At 46.5% G+C, this 23,047-nt stretch overlaps 2 protein-coding genes and 1 non-coding gene across 13 annotated transcripts in view; 1 reads left to right on the top strand and 2 right to left on the bottom strand.

Annotated features, from left to right (window-relative positions):
- Positions 1-1,260: 1,260 nt before the first annotated feature.
- On the bottom strand, positions 1,261-17,229 carry Ppih (peptidylprolyl isomerase H). 3 transcript variants are annotated; one of them, XM_087904660.1, is made up of 10 exons: positions 17,071-17,228; positions 16,846-16,910; positions 16,509-16,532; positions 16,220-16,264; positions 15,106-15,148; positions 13,000-13,092; positions 11,166-11,253; positions 10,544-10,584; positions 9,698-9,787; positions 1,261-1,410 (listed from the first exon to the last, which is right to left on the bottom strand). In XM_087904660.1, exons 1-9 carry the CDS (start codon positions 17,134-17,136, stop codon positions 9,719-9,721), a joined length of 534 nt encoding a protein of 177 aa, XP_087760786.1. In that variant the 5' UTR covers positions 17,137-17,228; the 3' UTR covers positions 1,261-1,410; positions 9,698-9,718. The 3 variants fall into 3 exon arrangements, with proteins under 3 accessions (XP_087760786.1, XP_087760788.1, XP_087760787.1); XM_087904661.1 differs by lacking the exon at positions 1,261-1,410 and adding an exon at positions 5,483-5,955; XM_087904662.1 differs by lacking the exon at positions 13,000-13,092 and having other exon boundaries at positions 17,071-17,229.
- Positions 17,230-21,337: 4,108 nt separating this feature from the next.
- Positions 21,338-21,632, top strand: LOC146895161 (signal recognition particle RNA). The gene has a single exon (XR_015001085.1).
- Positions 21,633-21,891: 259 nt separating this feature from the next.
- Ccdc30 (coiled-coil domain containing 30) overlaps positions 21,892-23,047 on the bottom strand; it is a 97,168-nt gene continuing 96,012 nt past the window's right edge. For all 9 annotated transcript variants that reach the window (XM_085686486.2, XM_087904658.1, XM_085686485.2 and 6 more), the window contains 2 exons: positions 22,600-22,667; positions 21,892-22,249 (listed from right to left, as the gene is read on the bottom strand). In XM_085686486.2, the coding sequence (XP_085542612.2) occupies positions 22,054-22,249; positions 22,600-22,667 (264 nt within the window). In that variant the 3' untranslated portion in view covers positions 21,892-22,053. The remainder of the gene's footprint in view (positions 22,250-22,599; positions 22,668-23,047) is intronic.

Raw genomic sequence — 23,047 nt, 5'->3', positions numbered from 1 at the left:
TGTGTTTGTGACAGGGTCTTGCTACATAGCCCTGGTTGTCCTGGAACTGTGTAAACCAGCCTTGAATTCAGAGATATGCCTGCCTCTGAGTGTGTGATTAAAGGCGTGTACCACCATGCTCGGTTCATAGTAACTTTCTCATCCTCACATTATATATAGGCAATGGAATTTTTCCATGTTGGATTATTCCCTTTCCAAAAATTTCCAAGGTATGATATTTATCTGTCCTGTACGGCTGCTTGTATTTTGAGACAAGGTGTCACACAGCCAAGGTTGGCCTTGAGTTACTGATCCTTTGGCCTTCACCTCCCAAGGACTGGGATTATAGGTGTGCGTCACCACGCCCGCCCACCAATTCCTAACCTCCCTGGGTCTCTCCAGTAATCCAGGCTGTCCTTGAATTTACTGCAGTTCTCCTGCCACAGGCAGGTATCCTCCTCACCAGCCCTTTCAGCCACAGAACAAGAGGACACCCTTGTTTTACAGGTGAGGAAGCTGGGCTCCATGACCTGAAGATTCCTCCACCACGCAATTCCTACTAGATCAAGGAATCATTCTATCAGATGGTCTCCTCCCCACACATCCCAATAGTGACCCCTTGACCAGAGGCTCCAGAGCTAATGGAATCAAATTTGCTGGGACATCCTGGACTACCTACTGCCAAACAGCCCTGCACTTCACTACACTTGCCCATCAGCGTGAACTGGAGAGGACCATACAACTGTTGCCAAGTTGGAGGCTTCGAAACACACAGCACTTCGCTCTTCTCCATGCTGGCTCTGACGAGAGCCAGTCCTAGCTGAAGCACAGAGGCAAGAAGACAGGACTGTCCCTATTGCCATTTAAAACCACACACCAACTTCAGCGAGGTTTGGCTCGTTTGTCCACCCGAACTACCCTGACTCAGGCACAACCTTCCCTGTCTCTTTTGGATGCAGGCCAAGACCTAAGCATGCTTTTGCTTTTTCTGATACTTTGGGTTTCCTTACCTTTTCTCCACCCCACACCCCTTCCCACTCATTCTCCTGATAAAGTGATTCTGCAGAGATTTACTGCTTGTCTGCTGTTGAGACAGGTATTTGGCCTCGGCTGGCCTGGAACTGACTATATCAGGCAAGCTTTAAATTCGCCTATGCTTCCTAGTGCTGGGATTAAAGTATCAAGCTCTAGGTGCTTTTCATTTAAACCTAATTAAACTTTCCTATTTGAATAAACATTGGCGTTGCTTGACTTTAAAAGTGAGCAACACAAACACCAACATTAAAAAAAAATCCTTTATTTACAGTTCAAAATTTAAACAAGATCTTGGTTCTGATTTGTGATACTTCCAGGTCCTGGTTCACACATTGTGGAGGCAGAGGTTAGTCCGGCTTGTCAGACTCAAGGAGAAAGTCACCCAGGACAGAAGACCTAAACGGTAGAGACAGGTCAGTGAGAAGACAGGGATAAACAGCACAAAGGAACAGGAAGGGCACCTCTAGCAAACAGATGTGCCCAGATCCTCATCTTTCCCAAACCTTTGGATCCCCAGGAGCACGTGAAGACATGTAGAACACAGGAGCAGTAGCGGATGTGTGACCAGGCACACCTCTAAGATCCTTCACCTCTCCCTGTGCTGTAGTATGTATTAACTTGTGTTCACTTATTGTACGTGTGGGGATGCATGCTATGGCGCTCAGAGGACATCTTGCGGGAGTTGGCTCTCTCAACCACATAGGTCCTGGAAATTCAGCTCAGGTGCTGGACTTAGCAGCAAGTGTTGTTACCTGCTGCACTAGCTCACTAGCCTGTGTATACTATCTCCATGCAAAGAAACAAATAAATTCCAGGAGGCTTAATGACTTGACTAAACCCACAGAATTAACAATGGTGGAGCTTTCTGTCTGGCTCAAGGCTTGTGCCCTCATCAGGTTTTGACAGCTTGCTGTCCACGGACTTCCAGGTTAGCTGTACTGAGAGAAAGGTATGTGTACCACCGTCTTTCTCTCATTAGCCCCCTTATGTGGACGCACCCTCTTCTAAGAAGCAGTGAGTTCTGGTATCACAAGTTACCCTGGTCCTCGAAGTGTGTAAGAATGCATAAGTGCTGGAGGCGAAGGTCTATGACACCATGCACTGTGTTCTCAATATAGCCCTTGCTTCAAGGTGTTCCCAGGCAAGACAAAGCTAGCCTAATATATACATTGCGATACACTCACTGTGCTAAGTGTTGTGATAGTACCTGGTGGGAACCATGGAGTGAGCTGAACCCAGAAGAGCTGGAGGGACACGGGCAGGATTTCTAAACTGATGTTAGCCATAGGCATACTTCAGGGAGAGAATAGAAAGACTTGGGATATATACACATTTACACGCAATGTGTCTTTCTACTACATGATTTAAGTTCAGTGTAGAATTCAAATATTAATGGAACAAAATAAACTGAAAAGAAAGTCTTTGCTGCCTCTTAGTAGAAGTACCTACTATTAGCAATGTGTTATTTAGCCCCAAACGTTCTGAAACATTCAACAGAGTGCCACGTTTGTGCAGTAAAATGATCTCCATAGTCACTTCATTTACTCTGAAATCTTGCCAGTACACGGATCCTCCTTTCTTTTTCGTAAGGCTGAATGGTAGTGCATAGAAGAGCCACACCGTGACTGGAAAGACAATGTAGGGGCCTTGCCTTTGGACTGGAGTAGAGCCAGACATTCTACCTCTCCTGTGGCAGCGCTTGCCATTCTCAGCAGAGAACAGTGCCACACACCCAACAGGCAGACAAATACATGGGGCACACCTTGCTGGCATGACTCTGGCTGGAACATCAGGAGGTCATCTCTTCCTGGGTCGGCTTTCTCCTTGAAAGGACAAACCCTGTCAATCCCATGCTGAGTTTTGCCACTCACTATTACCTGTGAAAATTCATCAGAACTAGCTCTCTAGTAAACTCCTCTGAGCGCCATAGCATGCATGCCCACACATACAATAAGTGAACACAAGTTAATACATACTACGGCGCAGGGAGAGGTGAAGGATCTTAGAGGTGTGCCTGGTCACACATCCGCTACTGCTCCTGTGTTCTACATGTCTTCACGTGCTCCTGGGGATCCAAAGGTCTAGTGTTTGGGAAAAAGATGATGAGGATCCGGGAGTACATTAATAAAGTACATTAAAGTATGAGAAATAATGCCTGGCATGGTGACCCATGCCTGTAATTTGGACACTCTCAAAGCTGAGACTCTGTTACAAATCAGTCCCCCTCCCCCCAAAAACACAACAAAACATCCAACCAGACAACAAACAATTGCCCCATAGGTCTTAAAATCATCTATAAGGCTCTTTACCATTATTCCACCTAAAACACTTGGTACAATAAAATAAACACCTGGGGGGTGCACAGAAGGATGGCTCAGTGGTTAAGAACACTCACTGGCTGTTCTTCCAGAAGACCTGGTTTAATTCCCAGCACCTACATGGCAGCTCACAACCATCTCTAGTTCCAGGGGCTTGGATGTCCCCGTCAACCTCCTTGGGCACCAAGCATGCACATGGTACACAAAAGACACATTCAGGGAAAAACACACACACATAAAATATTAAAACACACACACACACACAAACCACTTTGGGGACATTTAGAGAAGCCTCTAAGTTTTCATCTAAAAGGAAAATGGTGGGCTGCAAGCTCATTGTTTTACTTAATCTGTGTCAAGTCTCACTATGAACAAATTAAAGAGGACAGCCACCCACCAGCCCTCTTTACAACAGACTGTTCTCTACATTCCGAAACCTTAAAAGAGCAAGGAATGCTCTTAGCCACTGAACCATCTCTCCAGCCTCTACACCCAGCCTTTCCGTGGGTGCTAGGGATCTGAACTCAGGTTCTCATGCTTGCTCCGCAGGCACTTTGCTTTCAAAACAAAATGCAGTCATGTGGCTAACCTTGAGTTCCTGGGCTTATGCCTCCTCAGTCTCTGCAGTGGCTGAACTACCCAGGATAACTAATATCACTGCCATGTGTCTAAGTATTAGCTGCAGCATAAGCCTGAGCAAGTCAGGGTTGGAGGACTGAACCGGGGCACAAGTCCAGAGCTCATATATAATACGGCGGCCATTACGGCCACAGGCAACTCTTCAGATTTAATTAAAGTAGCTGGGAGGTGGTGGTGCGTGTCTGGGAGGGAGAGGCAGGTGAATCTCTGTGAGTTCTAGGCCAGCCTGGTCTACAGAGCAAGTTCCAGAACAGCCAAGGCTACAAAGAGAAACCCTGTCTCAAAAAACAAACAAACAAAAAAAAACCCAACAAAAATTTAAATGAAGTTAAAAATTCAGGAGAGGCTGGATATGTAGTTCAGTTCGTGAAACACTTGCCTATTACATAGGAAACTCTGGGGTCAATCTCTAACACCACAGAGACCAAGTATCTCCTCCACCCCAATCCCAGGACCCAGAGAGTGGGGGCAGAAGGATCCCAAATCCAAGGTCATCCTCAGCTACACAGCAAGTTTGAGGCCAGCCTGGATTATCTGAGACCTTGTCTCAAAAATAATAAAGGTGGCTGGGCACAGTGATGCATGCTTATAATTCCTGCGCTTGGGAGGCAGAGACAGGAGGCCTGCTACAGTTTCAGTTACTGGGTTACAAAGTGAATTCTTGGTCTGCTAGGGCTGAAATATAAGACCCTGTTTCAAACCCTTCCCTTCCTTCTAAGTAAAAAAATCAAAACAACAACACACACCTTTAATTCCAGTATTCAGGAGGCAGAGGCAGGTGGACCTCAGTGAGTTCGAGATCAGCCTAGTCTACAGAGCAAGTTCCAGGACAGGCTTCAAAGCTAGAGAAACTGTCTCGAAAAAAAGAAAACAAACAAAAAACAACCAAAGAAACAAAAAGCCCATCCCCTCAGCCTCAGCCACCCCAGTCAAGTTTTACATGCTTCATAACCACACAGGGCACAACTGGCTCTGCCATCTACCTGGGGCACAGACAAAGGCATTTCCACCACTGCAGACAGGCTGTCCAATGGACAGTCCCGGTCTGGAGGGCCTCTGGAATGTGAATGACCACTGAGGAATTTGTTTCACTTGGGCCACAAGAGGGACTTTGACAGACAAAGAGCTGATAGTGGGGAGGCCGGCTAATGATTCTGAAAGCCCCCAAAAGGGCTTTCCAGTTTTGTAAAGAACTGCTCAGAAAAGAGACTCCAACGTAAAGAAGGTTGTTTTTGTTGTTTGTTTGTTTCTTGTGTTGGGCAGTGAATCTTGTATGTCAAGCAAGGACCCTGTCATTAAGCTACAATCCCTATGACCCTAAAATAATGAATTCCTGAGCCAGGCAGTGGTGGTGCACTCTTTAATTCCAGCATTCAGGAGGCAGAGGGAGAAGGATCTCTGTGAGTTCAAGGACAGCATGGTCTACAGAGTGAGTTCCAGGACAGCCAAGGCTGTTACAGAGAAACCCTGCCCCCCACCAAATAAATAAAAAATAAACAAAAGTCACATGGTAGTGATGCACACCTTTATTTTAATTCCAGCCCCCGGGAGGCAGAGGTAAGTGGATCTCTGAGTTTAATGTCAGCCTGGTCTACAGTTAAGTTTCAGGACAGGCTCCAAAGCAACACAGAGAAACCCTACATCAAAAAACAAAAGCAAACAAACAAAACAAAAGAGGGCAGGAGAGATGGCTCAGAGATTAGGGGTACTGGCTGCTCTTCCAGAGGTCCTGAGTTCAAGTCCCAGCAACCACACAGTGGCTCACAACCATCTGTAATGAGATCTGGTTCCCTCTTCTGGCCTGCAGGGACATATGTAGGCAGAACACCATTTACATAATAAATATTTAAACAAACAAGACTCCAGGCCAGTGAGATGACCCAGAGGGTTAAGATCCTTGCTGCTGAGTCTCAGTATGATCCCAGGGACCACAGGGTAGAAGAGAACAGACTTTAAAAAGTTGTCCTTTAACCTCCATTGTTACCTACAATAAACAAACAGATATAATTTTCTAAGCATGCAGATAAAGTACAGAAATGTCAAAGGGTATATCCTATAGAGGATACTATGATTGGAGGTTGTGAAAGTTAGATAAGACAAAGCAGGAGAGTCATTAAGGGACCAATAATCTTGACGCCATCAAATTAGAACCTATATATTTTTCTTTTTCTTTGCTGTAGAAGGGACAGACCCTGTGTGTGTGCTTCGTGTTCTTGAGCAACACCCCAGCCTTCTTTTTCGCTGGTGGCCAAACTGCTGCCACTATGGCCCTTTGTGAATTTGTGGCCTCAGCCTCCAAATGCTAAGACCCCGAATACAGGTCTCCACAAGCAGCTCCGCCAAAAAAGAAAATTCGCATTTATTTACTCATTCACTTTGTGCATGGACGTGCAGGTATGAGAGTGGCACAGCATACGTCAGAGGGAAATCTGCGGGAGTCACTTCTTCCCACCAGCTGGTCCTGGGGACCAAACTCAGATCGACAAGCTTGGCAGCCCTCATCTTTACCTGCCACTGAGCAGGCTTTGCTTGGTCCCTCTTTCAAACAGGGTCACGAAGTTGCCAGGCTAGCCTAGAAAAACATTCTTATATCCAGACAGTCCTCAAATTTGTAATCTCTTGGTCATCTCTCCCTGGCTGAGATTACAGAGTTACAGGTGTGTACTACCACACCCAACTAAATTCTTTTCATTTTTGTTTTTCTGTGTAGCCCTGGCAGTCCTGGAACACCCCTTTAGACCATGCTGGCCTTGGGCTCAGAGATCTGCCTGACCCTGTCTCCTGAACTGAGTCGCTGGAATTAAAGGCATGCACTACCATATCTAGGTGTGATAATATTTTGTTGAGGTAATCGGGAAGCTGAGGCAATTAAATTAGTATCTTTAGAATCTCATACCTGGGAGGCAGAAGGAGGATTATGGATTTGAGGCCAGTCTCAGCTAGAGACTTTTTTTTTAATTATTTGTTTTTATTTGCATTAGTATTTTGCCTGGATTTATGTTTGTATGAGGGTGGTGTCAGATCTTAGAGTTACAGACAGTAACAGTTGTGAGCTGCCATGTGCTTTCTGAAGAGCAGTCAGTGCTCTTAACTGCTGAGCCACCTTTCCAGACCAAGACATTTTCACTTCTTTTCTTTCTTTTTTTTAAAGATTTATTTATTTATTTATTTATTTATTTATTTATTTATTATGTATAGTGTTCTGCCCGCATGATTTACTGTAGGTCAGAAGAGGGCACTGAATCTAATTACAGATGGCTGTGAGCCACCATGTGGTTGCTGGGAATTGAACTCAGGACCTCTGGAAGAGAAGCCATCTCTTTATCCTGCTACAGAGACTTTTAATGATAGATAGAAAGAAACAAAAAGGTGGGTGTAGTGACCCCTTCCGAGTGCTGGGAATTTTTTTAGTCAAGGGGTGGTGGTGGTGGCAATGGTACACACCTTTATTCCCAGTTCTCGGAGGGCAGAGAGAGGTGGATCTCAGGTCGAGGCCAGCCTGTCTACACAGTAAGTTTGAGGACAGCCAGAGTTACACAGAGAAACCATGTTCCAAAAAACAAAACAAAACAAAGCAATTTTCTCAATATTTGTGTGGGTATGCACACATGGTACACATGTGGAAATCAGAGAACAACTTGTGGAAGCTGGCTCTCTTCGATGGTGGGGTCTGGGAATCAAACTCAGGCCTGCATGGCAAATACTTTTATCCAAAGAGTCATCTCGTTAGCCCAGTTTTTTTTTTTTTAAACATAAGTTAGTTTTAACTAAAAGGAAAAGTTTTCAAGTGTGATGCCAAATATGAAGAAACAAAAACAAACAAACCCCAACAGGCTGAAGAGATGACTCAGGGGTTAAGGGCACCTACTACTCTTACAGAGGACCCAGCACTAACACTAGGCAGCTGACAACTGCCTTCAACACATTCCAAGGAGATTCAAGCCCTCTGGCCTCCTTGGATGCTACATGAACTCATAAGCACATACCCATACAGACATATATACAACAATTTAAAAAAAGGGAGGGGCAAGAGAAACACCATAGCATTAAGTCATTTAGAGAAAAATCATCTTCCCAAAAATAGATTGACAAAGAGATGGTGAAACACTTCAAACTGACAAGCAGGGCTTCTGCAGAGGAAGAAAAACTCCTACTCTATTATATCGGTGTAAGTTTCACATGGAAACTGTACTGTGTTCCTTGTGCAATTAAAAATAAACCACCAGGGGCTGGAGACATGGCTCAGTGAACAGCATTTGTTGCTCTTGCAGAGAACCCAGGTTCAATTCTCAGCACCCACACGGTGGCTCAAAACCACATGTAACTCTGGCTCTGATCTGATGCTCTCTTCTGGCATCTGTGAACATCAGACATCCAAGTGACGTACAAACATACATGCAGGGGAAAATACTCATACACATTAAAAACAAACAAACAAAGAAACCAAACCAAAACATCCCAACAAAATACAAGGATTTTGGTGAAAGGTTTGTGCTGTTTTACTCTAGCTGGTCTCTAGACCTCCGAGGTGATCCTCCTGCCTCAGTCTTTCAATAGCTGGGACTACTGGGGTACACCAACATGAATGTACAAAGCTTGGTTAAATCCCCAGTGTAAGTTCCAAGTCCCGTCTCTGGCCTCCATCTTTGGAGGCCCCATCCCTGTGCCCACCAAGACTCCTCCCTGGAGGAGTGTCAAGACAGCCCGCCAAAATCTTAAATCCCCAGTCTATTTAAACTGCTTCCCTGGAAAGTTCCCGCATGGTCTCTTTACCCCCCAAACTGGATTATTTTTTATTTTGACTTGAGATTTGGCTTGATTGGAATTTTTGCGTTGGCAGAGAGCTCACATTAGGAAAATTCGTAACACCTAGCACCACAAATAAAATAAGTTTCTATATGATTTAAAAGTTACTTTGGAGACAAATGGTAATTTTGAATATGAATATATATTACAAATATCATTGTTTAGTCGTATTAGTTAGTTTTGTTTTTAGGGGCTCCTGCTGAAGTACCTGAGGGTGAAGCGTCAATAGACCTGCAATTTTAGAATGAGAACAAAGACAATGAGGGCAGGAAAGGAAGAGAAACAAGACAGTGAAGGGGAGGGCGTGGCCTGAGAACGGAGAGAGGGGACAGCACAGCCACAAGCAAATGTCCATCACTACTGTGAGGTTATGGGTGATTAATCAACATTTTTCCAAATTTTCTTGTAGGCTTGAAAAAAATTGAAAAGGCAAACAAAATACCACAACCTCTCACAGAGGTGGACCGACCCATCTTCCCCACATGTGCTACAAGCTACTCACGTCGCTAGCATTCACCTGAGAGCGTGAATTCGCTCCTGGGAGTGCCTTTTAGTTCTTTCTCAAAAGGTCCCAGAGCAGAGCAGCCAGTGGCAAGTATCAAGAGGAAGCCGTGGAAACTGCATGTGAGGCCCACATCTCCAGGACTGGGCAGTAGGCTGGTCCCAGTCACCCGGGAGTCAGGCCCTTCTCAGGGTGACACTGGACGAGCAGCAGAAAAGGAGTATTTCCAGTGTCCTCCCTTTTGCTCCTCACAGTGACCCTCAGGCTGACATCCTCTCCTGACAGCTGGGGAGACATGCTCTGAGGAATGCCTGCTCCACGCTCACATGCAGAGGAATGGACTCAACCCACATCTGTGAGTGGAAAGTCTTCCTCAAGTCATGATTCCGTTTCCTAACTGGAAGAAGAGATCACTTACCTAGTTCAGTCTTGGTCTAGATTACATTTCCCCACACTGGGAGATTACCACTGGCAGTTTGGGCTTATTGTTAGGGCCCGTGGGAACATTCTAGAAAACAAAGCATAAGAACATGAGATGCACTCAGGTCAGGCACCTGCTCAGTGCCTTGCTTACATCCCAAGAAAGGGCCCAAGAGCAGACTGATGTGGCGTGCGTCCTGACAGACAGTAAAGCCTAACAGATCCCCATCCCCTAAACAAGGGCCCAGGATCAGACTGATGTGGTGTGTGTCCTGACAGACCCAATAGAAAAGTAACACTCAGAGGCCTAGGCTCCACAACTTAACAATGTAGCAAGTCAGAAGAGCACTGACCCAGCTTATGGAGGAGTCACAGAAGAGGGTGATCTGAACTGAGCCTCTTCAGGTAGAGAGGATTGGAGTCAAAGCTTGGGGCTGGGAGGAGCAGGAGGCACGCACCTGTTATGGTCAGCCTCCTTAGAGAAGAGCCAGGAGTTTGATGCCACTGGACCAGAGAAGAGAAGGCAGTGGCAGAAGGGGTTATGGAGGGATAGGCAAGGTACAGGTCACGATTCAGGATCCTGAATGCAATGCCAAGAAGTAGAATTTTTATCAAGTGGGCATCAGGGTCAGAGGCCAAACCCTAGGATGTACTGGGCAAGATAATGAACAGAGCCAAGAAGGCTTGACCTCTCCTCTCTTTCCCAGGAAGGGGAAGGCCGTAACTGCAGACGCTGACAAGTCTATCTAGGAAACTGGAGCCCATTCACCCTTCTCTAGCTCCTCATTAACAGGCAGAAGGCACCTGATCAGAAAGGCTACAGCAACACCCAACCAGGACCAACCTCGATTTTTCTCATCACCAGAAGTCCATCAATAATTTTTCCTGCAGGAAGAACATTAAGTCAGGGTTTCTTTCTTGGTGCTGGGACTGCACCCAGTTCCCATTCTCAGTTGGCATCTCAAACCCTCTTACAACTGAGTTCAATGAGGCGAGCTGACTTGCCCAAAGTCATAAGGAATATATGCAGGAAACCAGGATACAGGATTGCGGTCCCCTGAACCACACTCATTAATGCTATCTCTGGGGCATTTCTTCATTATTTATTTCATGAGTATTGATTGGAATACCCTTGTCTTTTCCATGAGTTCTAGCCAACCCCCACGTCCATCAGCCCTAACCATCCCCACCACGTCCAACCCACCACATCCATCGGCTCCAGTCACCCCCACCACGTCCATCGGCCCCAGCCACCCCCCACCACGTCCATCTGCCCCAGCCACCCCCACCATGTCCATCAGTCCTAGCCACCCCCACCATCAGCCCCAACCACCCCCACCATGTCCATCTGCCCCAGCCACCCCCACCATCAGCCCCAGCCTAGTCCAGCTAAGCAGCTGAGCACACTTAGTGTGGAAAATGTGGCAGACGAATGACTGGGGCAATGGGATGGGAGTAAGACTTACCAAACACCACGTGCTTCCCATCCAGCCAATCACACTTAGAACATGTGATAAAGAACTGGCAGCCGTTTGTACTGGGACCACTGTTTGCCTGGTAAGAACCAAACAAACCTGCAGTAAGTTTCTCTGGCTGTATTGGGTGAAGGACATGATTTCCTAGAATACACAGCTCTAAATGCAACACAACTGAGCACCCATTATGAGCTCAGGTCTAGATAAGGACATACAGACAAATAGGGCACAGAGGCTCCACCCCTGAGGATCTAAGTTCTTCAATCAATGAACAATTTTCTTGTCAGGTTCTGTAGGAGTCAAGCCTCTCTTTCCATCATGTGGGTCCTGGGGACTGAACTCAGGCTGTCCGACTTGGTGGTAAGCATCTTTACCTGTTGAGCCCCTAGTGTGAGGTTTTGTAATGGGAATGACTGCTCATTTAAAACAAGCAAACACAAGATTTAACTAAGTTTTAGGTTAGCATACAAAGTAATGCTTTAATTGTGGCAGATAAATATACATTTATTATACTCTGTTCTTATCGATTCTCTTCCCCTACATCCTCTCATCTCTCTAACTGGTTCCCTTACTTTTCTCTAATGGTTCCCCTTCTGCTTTCTTTTAAATAAAAAAAAAATTGTGTTTGCGTGTGTGCACACATGTGCATGCGTGTACACATGTGAGGTCAGAGAATAGCTTTGTGGAGTTAGTTCTCTACTTCCACCTCGACATGGGGCTAGGATTGAACTCAGGCATGTGCAGCAGGTGTCTTTATCCCTTGTCTTTACTTGCTGAGCTATCTTACTATATCCCCCTTTCCCTTCTTACAGGACTTGACTTAGTGTATTTAGCTGCAAATTAGTTACAACTGGATTATACTTACAAAATGGTTAGTAGCTAAGAAAAGACACACTATCTATGAAATCAGCTGTTCGAAGTGGTTTTGCAATGTATTAACATTTATTTACTTGTATTATGTATTCCCATTATGTACACCATATTCATGCAGGATCCCCAGGACCTATAGTTGCAGACAGTTGCCAGCTGCTTGATGTGGGTGCTGCGTATCAAATCTGGGTTAGACGTTATATGTAACAATGGCAGGGGCCATGTCTGTGTCCTTGTGCTTTGCCCTGAGGCCTGAATGGAATGGCTGTGGACAAATTTTCATCAGTTTTCACAAATTCTCATAAGCGCCTGAGAAGAGTGAAGAGCAGGCAGGCAGGACAGAGAATGTACACGTGGACACCGGCACCAGGAGGTGAGGACTGGAGCGCTGACGGCGGGACTGCGAGTAGGAGTGGGAGGTGAGGGAGAAAAGAGGGGAGCAAGGGAAGGGAGGAGTGAGGGTGAGCAACAAGAAGGGGGCAAGCAGTGAGCAGAGGTGAGTTAGATAAAGGCACAAGGGAGTCTGAGTGGGGATTAGGAATGGGGGAGAGATAGCAGGACATGGGACTAGGAAGGAAATGCATGGTGAGGGAGGGAAGCAGGTGCATGGCCAGCATGCAGCTACTGCAGTGAGTGCATCAGAGCAACCAGAGCAACAAGCAGGTGAGCACCAGTCTTGGAAGCTCACTGAACACTAAGGCTAAAGCCCATCCACACATCTTCGTATCAATAAAGGCAACAACACAAGTCAGAGCTCGGTTCTATTCTACAGCTGCTAGATCCCAGCCAACAACATCAAACTCAACTAAGGAAGGAGGACGATGTAGGTGCAGGTGAGGTCTGATTGAAGTAAGAGAAGCATCTGCTCTGATTCCAAGAGTCAGAGCTGGACCTCAACAAGGCACCAGAAATCTGCTATTCCTCCAACCCCAAATCTTAACTGAACCTCACTTACCATGGAAAGCAGGCCTGGAGCCGAGTGTCTAAGTTTAAAATTTTCATCTGCAAATGGACCGCGATAAATGCTAGCAACTCCAGTACCATCTCCCTAAGTAGAGCAGAGGTATGTTAGTGGTCTGGAGTGTTCAGCACCCTTGAAACCAGAGGAAGAACATTCACAGGGCTAGGGAGAATAATAGCTCAGTAGATAAAACTGGTTGCTATATAACCATGAGAACCTGAGTTCAAATTCTTAGCCACACATTAAGAAGAAAAAGGAAAAAAAAGGCAGGCATGGCTGTACATGCCTCCAGAATTAACATGTAGAGAAAGGTAGATACTGTGAGCTAGCCACTCAACTACCCTCACTGAACCAAGCAGCAAATGATCTACTGAGACCTTTCCTTAAGGCAATACGTGACTGACAGAGAACACCTAATGTCTTCTTCTGGGCTCTATACTTACAGGCTTGCATACCTGTGTGCATGTGAGTGCACACATACATGCACACATCCATAGACTTGCTCACCTGTGTACCTACTGGTGTACACGCACACACATCCACAGGCTTGCATACCTGCATGCCCATTAATGCACACCCACTGGATGGGCAAAAAGAAGAAATACTGTTGCACTTTAAGTCTAGCTTCTTTATCTTTTTAAGATTTATTATTAGCCAGGCAAGTGGCGGTGATGCAAACCTTTAATCCCAGCACTCAGGAGACAAAGGCAGGCAGATGTCTGTGAGTTTGAGGCCAGCCTGGTCTACAAAAACTAGTTCCAGGACAGGCTCCAAAGTCACAGAAATCCTGTCTAGACAAAATAAAAACAAAAAAAGATTTATTTTTATAAAATATTTTAAAATTTGAGATAATCGCATCATTTCCTCTTCCCTTTCCTCCTTTCAGGCCCTCCCATATTATTCTTTTTTCACATTCATAGAGCTGGAGTTGGTGGCTATAAGCTACCATGTAGGTGCTGGGAATCAAACCTGTGTCCTCTGGAAGAGCCACCGGGGCTCTTAATCTCTGAGCCATCTCTCTGGCTCCCAAATTTCTCAGTTTTAAAAAATGGTTTATTTGTATTATGTTTAATTATGTGTTTGTTGTGTGTGTGGTATGGGTATATGTATGTAAGTTTAGGTACCCACAGAGGCCAGAAGTGTCAGATACTCCGGAAATGGAACTGCAGACAATGATGAGACAGGGACTCACGTCCTTCGGAAGAACAGAAGGTGCTCTTAACTGCTGAGCTCCTTCTCGTCTCCCAGACTTCCCAGTTTTACAGAACCACAGTCGCATCACAGCACCAGCGACAGCAGGATGAGGCCTAACACTCGCCGTTGCTCCCTACATAGGGGGAGTCAGGTCTTACAAACTCCGAGGAATCTAAATTTCCGTTTACGTTTCTCAGACACGGAGTTGGCACCATACCCAACTACACAATGTTGACAGTGAAGAAATAGTATGCACAGAAGTGGGTGGCTAAGGGAAAAGCAGTGTAAGAAAGAAAAATCCTAGCTTATTGGGCACACCCCAAAGTTGAGATGGATGGGGACACAAATAGTGCGGACACAAGAAAGTCTGTCAGCAGTGAAGGATGGAGATACCTGGGACACCTCAGCAAGCAGAGCAAAGACCCTTCAAACCTCCTGCCTTTCCTAATCGGATACCTTGCCACTAACTGGGTTGTGACTAAAACCTCAGCTTTTGAAAGGAAAAAAGAAAGGAAGACCCACAAAAAGAAAACAGGAAACTAGAATTTTAGACAGTGACACCAGAAGTGGAAGGAAAAATAGGGGACATAAATAGCCAGCTCACTTTCTTTTGGGGGAAAAAAATTGTAGATAATTTCAAAGTTTTCTGTGAACAATGTATGAGGACCACCTCGGATCATCGTTAGGTATCCTAGCAAAGTCTAATTTCTGGTTACAAATGGCTCAGGTTTGGACAATGGAACTTTCAAGTTTGGTAGAGATACATGTTCTGAGGGCACAGACAGTGGTAGCCAGCAATTCTACAGTACATCTCCACATCCACACTCCCTCCACCTAGCTGCTATTCTTAGATCTCAAGCCTGGGGCCCGACAGGAAGAAGAGCCAAGCAAAGAAGCAGTACTCACATTAACAAAATCTCCACCCTGAATCATGAAATCCTTTATGACCCTGAAACAGAATTAAAAAAAAAAGTCTCGAGGGAAGGATTCAGTGGTTTAGTCACTGACATGGTTGATCAGTAGTTTTTCTGAAGTACAGCATTTACCATGGTGGCATGGAGAATGAGTTGTCCTCACCCCTGGAGTGAGCAAGCCGAGGGACTACTAACATAAAGTGTTTTTAACTTCAGGGGCATCTTTGGGTTGATCTGAGGTGTATGAGTCAGCACCTGAACAGTACAAAGGGGTTGAAACTTGCCAGGAAGAAATAACAACATATTTGCCAAAAGAAAAACATGTCAAGGGCTCAATGCAAATTTTGGGGAAAAGAACAATAGCAACTACATGTGCAATGGACCACTACACACAGGGTAATGTAAGCTATTATACCCAGGCGTAGTCCTTAGCCTTTCTCGGTCTCAGTTTCCGTCCATAAAGAATGTGGAAAACACATACTACTTCACAAGAATGCCAGGGAGGATTAATGACCATACCTCGAACGCCCCTGATGTGGGGGACATGAAAATTTTCAGGATTAAAGTGGTACGACTTCTATCAAACCCTAACAGTTACAGGTAAATACAGAGAGCCAGGCATTCATGAAAGCCAGGTTTCTACAGATGACTTCCTGATAACAGTAATTATTACAAAAGCCTCTACTAAAATTGTAACCTGGAGCCAGGGAGATGGTTCAGTGCATAAAGCCCTCGATAGGAAGCGTGAGGACCTGAGCTCAGAGGCCCAGACCCCACATAAAAGCTGGGTATGGAAGCAAAGGGAAGTGCACCCATAACCAAATTGATACAGTGTCTTCCTTGCCATCATTTCTACAACACAATATTACACAGAGCTGGCGTGGGTGACTTAAGGTGCGAAGGGAGCTGTGCCCCGGCTATCCGGTGCTGAGTGCTGAACCCAGGGCCTCATGCATGCTGGGCCAATTCTCTGCCTAGCTACATCCTCAGCCCTGAACATGGACACTTTAAACAACAACCATGCATAGGTTTTGCACTCAGGTGTACAGGATTGCCTGTACAGATACCAAACGATGACTGCATTTCCCGTATGCCAGAAGTCTTACCTATGGAAGGTGCTTCCTTTGTATCCGATCGGAACACCATCTTTCCTGTAACCAAAAAGGAGGCCTGGAGTGATGAGGGGTCCATCCCGTTTAGGGCACACTGGAAGCTAAGCGGGCTCTCATAAAGATCTGGATAGAACTGAGCTAAATAACACACCAATAATGGAGACACCCTCTCAATATCATCTTCCATCCCTCAAAATTTGCTCACGGTTCCCCAATACCCTCACCAAACCCCCAAGACACCCTTCAGGAGTAGGGGGAAAGGTCAAACACATCCGAGACTGACCTGAACTCTCCAGTGCAGAATTGCCTAAAAGGAAAGAAAGAGTGTACGACTCAGTCATCAGGCCATCGCTGCTTGAAGCATCTCTGATCTCAGGAGAGGACAGTACCAACAGTGGGGCCACCAAGTCCACTAACTGGTCGGACAAATGGCAGGGCGTGCAGGCATGTAGACTAGTAACAGAAATTGACACGAGACCGCTCAAACCCGGTAGCTATCCAGCCAGGGTAATACCCAACACACAGAGCTCCCAAGGCAGTGAATGGATGGACAGGGGGCAGACATTGCAAAGGCCGGCTTCGGGCTCAGCTACTCTGGTTCAGTTGGAGCATCTCCTTACCTAAAGTTCTCCGCCGTCTTAGGCACCACGTCTGCAAACAGCTCGATCTTCATGCGACCAACTTCCTGCAAGGGACGGGAGACGCAAGGCTCAGTCCACGGCCGCAGCCCACGCAGCTCAGAAGCTCCCACCTCCGCCGCCCTGGCCCAGCCTGTCTCGAGAGGGCCGCCCCCTCACCCGTGTCCCGCCCGTCCGCGCAGGTCAGCTGGGCTGCCCGCACCTTACCTGGCCGCCAATGCTGACATCAAAGAAGACCACCGGATTGACCGGACTTGAATTTGCCACCGCCATGGCCCCGACCCGGAAGTAGAAGCCCAGTTTCCGGCGACCAGTCTGGCGGAATTTATTCAAAGCTCAGGCGCATGGGAAACCGACGGTGGTTGGGCTCCGCCCCCGGAAGTGCGGGGCGGGCTGCGGGGAGCTCGCAAAGCGTGCGACGTAGCGGGCCGGCAGGTCCATGCTGAGTGAAGGCGGGGATGGGGGGGGGGGGGAAGATGCAGAAACAAGGAAGCGCAGGCATCTTTGCCAAAGGCGACGGACTCCCCACTCGCCTGACTGCTAATGCAATAGAAATGAATCTCCTGCAGACAACATTTGCTGAACCATCACACATGGTGTTTCCCTCCCCCCCCCCCCCCGCCCCGCCACAGTTCCCTGAGGGACATCCACGAAAGGAGGACCCTCCGGGTCGCCCTCCATATTTTAAATTGGTCTGATATGTAGGCTGGCTCATTCCGGATGCTGGAAATGTAATTTCATTTCTGCCACAAGCTTCCAGCTCATTTCCCTCAGAGCTGCAGTTTTAAAACCAACCTTTGTGCTTGTAAATCGTGCGGGGCTTGGCATATTTAAAATAAATGCAGTTGTTTATGCGAAGCCCTAAAGGGCACCTAGTTGCCACCGCTGGTAGCTAAGGCCCGGAAGTAGAACCCCCTGCCCTGTCTCTCATACCACTCTTCTCAATTACCGAACAGGAATGTTAGCCACTTACTGGACACAAGAATGAAATGCCTACCCTTTCTGCCTCTGGAGGACATTAGATTGCTATGTTCTTCATGGCCTCGAGGTCTTTCTTGAAATGTTTTTTTTTCCACCTTATGTTTTTATTCTTAGACAGTCTTGCTGTGTTTCACTGGCTGGCTTCAAACGCACTATCTTGCTACCTCAGCCTCCCAAATGTTGGGATTACATCCATGGTTTGCCATATCCTTTTTGAGTTAGGGCTGAACAGATGGTTTAGAATGTCTGTAGGAGAAAAGGGGCAGTCAAAGAAACCCACCTGGGCTCCAGCGAAAGAAATACACCATGATTCTGAGACCCGAGCAAGTGAAAGAAATACTTTAGCCCCAAACCCTGAACCAAAGAAATACACTGTGACTCTGAAACCAGTGCCAAAGAAACACACTTTGACCCTAGAATCAGAGTTAGTGAAAGAAATATGTCCCGGCCTCAAAACTAGAGCCAAGAAACTTATAAAGGCCAGTGAAGAAAATACAGTTTGGCTCCCCCCACCTCCATGCCAAGAAGCCCTATCTATATAAGTTCACCTGTTCAGTTTGCGGCGGCTCCTCTTCCACCCTGGTAGAGGCAACCACTTTCCTGGATTCTTCCCTCCCAATAAATCCCTTGCAGGTTTGGGTGAAGACCTTCTTTTCCCAGAGCAGAGACCGGGCAGACAGAGCGAGCTGAGTAGAGTGGGGTTGTTAACACTGTGTGTGGGGGGGGGGGGGCGGGGGGGGGGGAGGGCGGGGGGGGGGGGCTTCCCCCTGGCAGCTGCCAGTTGTTACAACTTTGCAGTCAGAGACAGGAGCTAGCGGAACAGGGCTGTAACCCTTTTCCTGGGGAACCCTACCCCTAGCAAAGCAGAGTTGCTACACTCCTGAGCACTGGAGCCAAATTGTAACACTTCTGTCGGAGAAGCCCTCTCCTGCGGGAACAGAGTTGTTACATTGGGGAAACCTTTCCATAGAGCAGAGTTGTCAGCTGCTACCATTACTCCCTGACCCCGGATTGCTGGAACACTCTTCCACCCTAGCTGTAACCCTCAGTGTTCCCTGGCTCCCAATTGCCAGAACATTCTTCCACCCTAGCTGTAACCCTCAGTGTTCTCTGGCTCCCGACTGCCTGAGCACTCTTCCACCCGAGCTGTAACACTCAATATTTCTTGAATCCCGACTGCCAGGATCCCTATTCATCTGAGCCACAATGCTTACAAGGTCTGGAGCATCCCAGCACCCATGTGACAAACTGGGTATCCTGCACATACCTGTAATCTCAGCTCCAAGGAGGATAGAGACAAGATGTTCGATGGCTTACTGGCTTCCTATCTAGTTGAGAAAAATGTGAACACCAGGTTCAAAGAGTGTAATGATCTGTCTCTTTAAGTGACAAGCCACGCCCACTCCCTATCCCATTCTCTGAGGCAGGCTGATCTGCAGCTTCCAGCCTGAGCCCTCACACTGCAAGGCGTGCCTATCCTGTCTCTTGCCCACAGCCATATGGTTCATAGCCCGGGACCAGCCACCTGCAGCATGGTCTCCTGTCGCCCTGCCCGGGACCAGCCACAGCTCAGGGACCTGCAGCCGTCCCTGCCTGGGACTGGCTCTTCTCAGGGCCCGCTGCCTGCCGCCAGCCTGCTACCACCTCTTGGGGATCTGCAGCGGTTCTGCTGCCTGCTGCCACCAGGGATCCTGCATTTTTAATTAGCCATTACAAGGAGAGCCTGTGCCTCAAAGTGAATAGGTGGCAAATAATAGAGGAAGACTCTTGATGTCCTCTTCTGGCCTCAGTGCTTGCATAGGTATACACACACACACACACACACACACACACACACTTACACAGAAATACTAATTCTAAAAACTGCAGAGATCGAGAAAGGTATTCAGTGTTGAATCCTCACCTCTACATGGAAATCCACACACACAAAACTATATTAAAATGAATGTATAATATGATAATGACTGTTTTAAAAAATACTTATTACAAGGAGCTATTGTCAATCGATAGCTGCTGGGAGAGCTATTTTTCTTTAATAGTGTCTTAGCAACTGCTAAGTCATCCATGCTTCATTGGAAGGCCACACAGCTAAGAGCATATGAGCAGCAAAAACTGGTCTTGATGAGCTTTAAAACAGAACATGGGGGGCTGGAGAGATGGCTCAGAGGGTAAGAGCATTGCCTGCTCTTCCAAAGGTCCTGAGTTCAATTCCCAGCAACCATATGGTGGCTCACAACCATCTGTAATGAGATCTGGTGCCCTCTTCTGGCCTGCAGGCATACATGGAAGGAATGCTGTACACATTAAAAAAAAAAAATTGGCCTGGTGGTGGTGGTGGCTCACGCCTTTAATCCCAGCACTTGGGAGGCAGAGGTAGGCAGATCTCTGTGAGTCCGAGGCCAGCCTGATCTACAAGAGCTAGTTCCAGGACAGGCTCCAAAGACAGAGAAACCCTGTCTCAAAAAAACAAAACAAAAAATAAAAAATAAAAAAAAAAATAAAAGAACATCGAGTTGGGTACATAGGGTAGGGGGTGGCTCTGGGAGAAGTTGGGGGAGGGGTTGATTATACTCAAAACACACTAGATGAAGTTCTCGAAGATCTAATGAAAACTTAAAATAAAAATTCATGTATTAGCAGGGTGTGGTAGAGCATGCTTGCAATCCCGGTATTTGGGAGGTGGAATGGAAGTAGGAAGATTAGGAGTTCAGGGTCATCTTTTGGCCCATCAAATTTGAGGCTCAGCTGGACCACATGAGATGATGTCTCAAAAATCTCCAAACAAAAACATATTTGAATAAGGACAATAAGCAATTAACTCCAAAATAAAATGTGTTTTGATAAGAATGGTTAAGTTACAAGTGTGTTTCTCTTACTGTCCACCCCACTGCCTCTTGTAAAGTAGTAAAATGTATGGTCTAAACAGTGAATTTATTTACTCACTAGCTGCTAGTCCCTTCCCTGCCATGACCAATGCAGAGAACATTTGTGTGTGTGTGTGTGTGTGTGTGTGTGTGTGTGTGTGTGTCTGTCTGTCTGTGTGCTTACTAGACATTAATCTTGTCTGGTGGAGGATTATTAAAGATTTATTTATTTATTTATTATGTATACAGTGCTCTGCCTCCATGTATCCCTGCAGGCCAGAAGAGGGCACCAAATTTCATTACAGATGGTTGTGAGCCACCATGTGATTGCTGGGAATTGAACTTACAACCTTTGGAAGAGCAGACAGAGCTCTTAACCACTAAGCCATCTCTCCAGCCCTAAAGTTATTTTTTTTAAATAAGCTTTTTTATTTATTATGTATACAGAGTTCTCTCTGCACTTATCCATGCAGGCCAGAAGAGGACCCCATGTCTCATTATTAATGGTTATGAGCCACCAGGTGGTTGCTGGGAATTGAACTCAGGACCTCTGGAAGTACAATCAGCACTCTTAACCTCTGAGCCATTACTCTAGCTCTATTAAAGGTATTTTTAAAAATTAGTTTCTTGCCGGGCGCGGTGGCGCACGCCTGTAGTCCCAGCTACTCGGGAGGCTGAGACAGGAGGATCGCTTGAGTCCAGGAGTTCTGGGCTGTAGTGCGCTATGCCGATCGGGTGTCCGCACTCGGCATCAATATGGTGACCTCCCGGGAGCGGGGGACCACCAGGTTGCCTAAGGAGGGGTGAACCGGCCCAGGTCGGAAACGGAGCAGGTCAAAACTCCCGTGCTGATCAGTAGTGGGATCGCGCCTGTGAATAGCCACTGCACTCCAGCCTGGGCAACATAGCGAGACCCCGTCTCTAAAAAAAAAAAAAAAAATTAGTTTCTTAGGACTGGAGAGACATTACAGTGGTTTTGAACACTTGTTCTTGCAGAGGGCTGGGGTTCAGTTCCCAGCGCCCACATGACAGTTCACAGCTGTCTGCAACTCCAGTCTTGGGAACCAATGCCCTTTCTGGCCTTTCATGCACGGAGTAGACAGACACATGCAGGCAAAGCATCAATACACACAAAATAAAACAAAAAGATCATTATTAATGGGTCTATCAGACAAACAACAACTCCATTTTTAGAAAGTTTTTAATGACTGTTTTGTCAGCAATTTTGAAGACTCCTTGCTGCTTTCCAGGGTGTTCTGTGAGGCCTCTCCAGGTCAGTTTCCGTCTTTACATCCATGCTCCGAGTCTCTAGGTTCAGTTAGCACTGCTTTAGACAACAGTGATGTCATAGTCCTAGCTTTTGGTCCCCTTGCATGTTGTATGTCTCTTTTAGAGAAGTCACATTTATATATCCACTTTCAGAATTCTGTGAACATGAAAGAGGTTCAGGGGACTTGGGAATTGCTGTTGTTCCTTCTGATTTATTTAGTTCAGTCTCCCGGAGATTTTCAGCTGACAATACCAAACCTGTTCCTGAGAAACTGAGAAAGGCCACGTGTGAGACATAAACATGCATAGAACTTCCTGGCAGATGTGCAGGGCTACGGGCCTATGGCATTGATAGGGTTTCAGCACTCCAGGGCTGTCAGGATCAATTAAAACAACAAAGCAAAGGCTTCGGAAGCCCATGCTCATGAATTACCCTCTGCCTGAGATCCGCATTCTGCATTCTGTAGGACTAGAAAGGGGGTGAGGAGATCAGGGGCTGGGTCAGATTCAAATGCTAAATGCAGGGGAAAAAAAACCCAAGCTGTGTTTTCTCAAGCCAGCCACTCAGAACCAGTGAGGAGCCAGGTGTGCAGATAATGGCTGTCTCGACGCACTGACTCACCTGGAGCTCGGCAAAGGTAGTATCTTTTTGAGTATTTCAAAAGCAGCATTGTCACTGATTATTGATTCCTAAAAGAAAAAAAAATATTGTAACTTTAAAATATTTATTATTTTTGTTTTTGTGTGAGTATGTGTATGTATGTGTGTGAGATCCCCTGGAGCTGGAGGTACCCCACCTGATGAGGGTGCAGGGAAGTAAACCCGGGTACTCTGCAAGAACAACAGTTACTTTTAAACACTGAACAATGCTCCAACCTTATTCAGTCTTAAACAATACAACATACTACAAGCAATATAAGAATGAAAGGGTAGAGAATGAATAGTTGCCCTCCCCCTACCAATGCCTTCCCATAGCTCTTGCCTCTCTCTCCTTCCTGTCCTCTTTTCTTTCTCCCTCTTTCCTCTCTCTTCTTCTCTCTTTCTTCTGTCCCTGTTCCACCATCTTGTGT

Source organism: Myodes glareolus, chromosome 3, assembly GCF_982192425.1.
Source record: "Myodes glareolus chromosome 3, mMyoGla1.1, whole genome shotgun sequence".
NCBI classification, from domain to species: domain Eukaryota; kingdom Metazoa; phylum Chordata; class Mammalia; order Rodentia; family Cricetidae; genus Myodes; species Myodes glareolus.
Note: the sequence above shows the minus strand (reverse complement) of the source record. Positions and strands in the feature narration are given on the sequence as shown.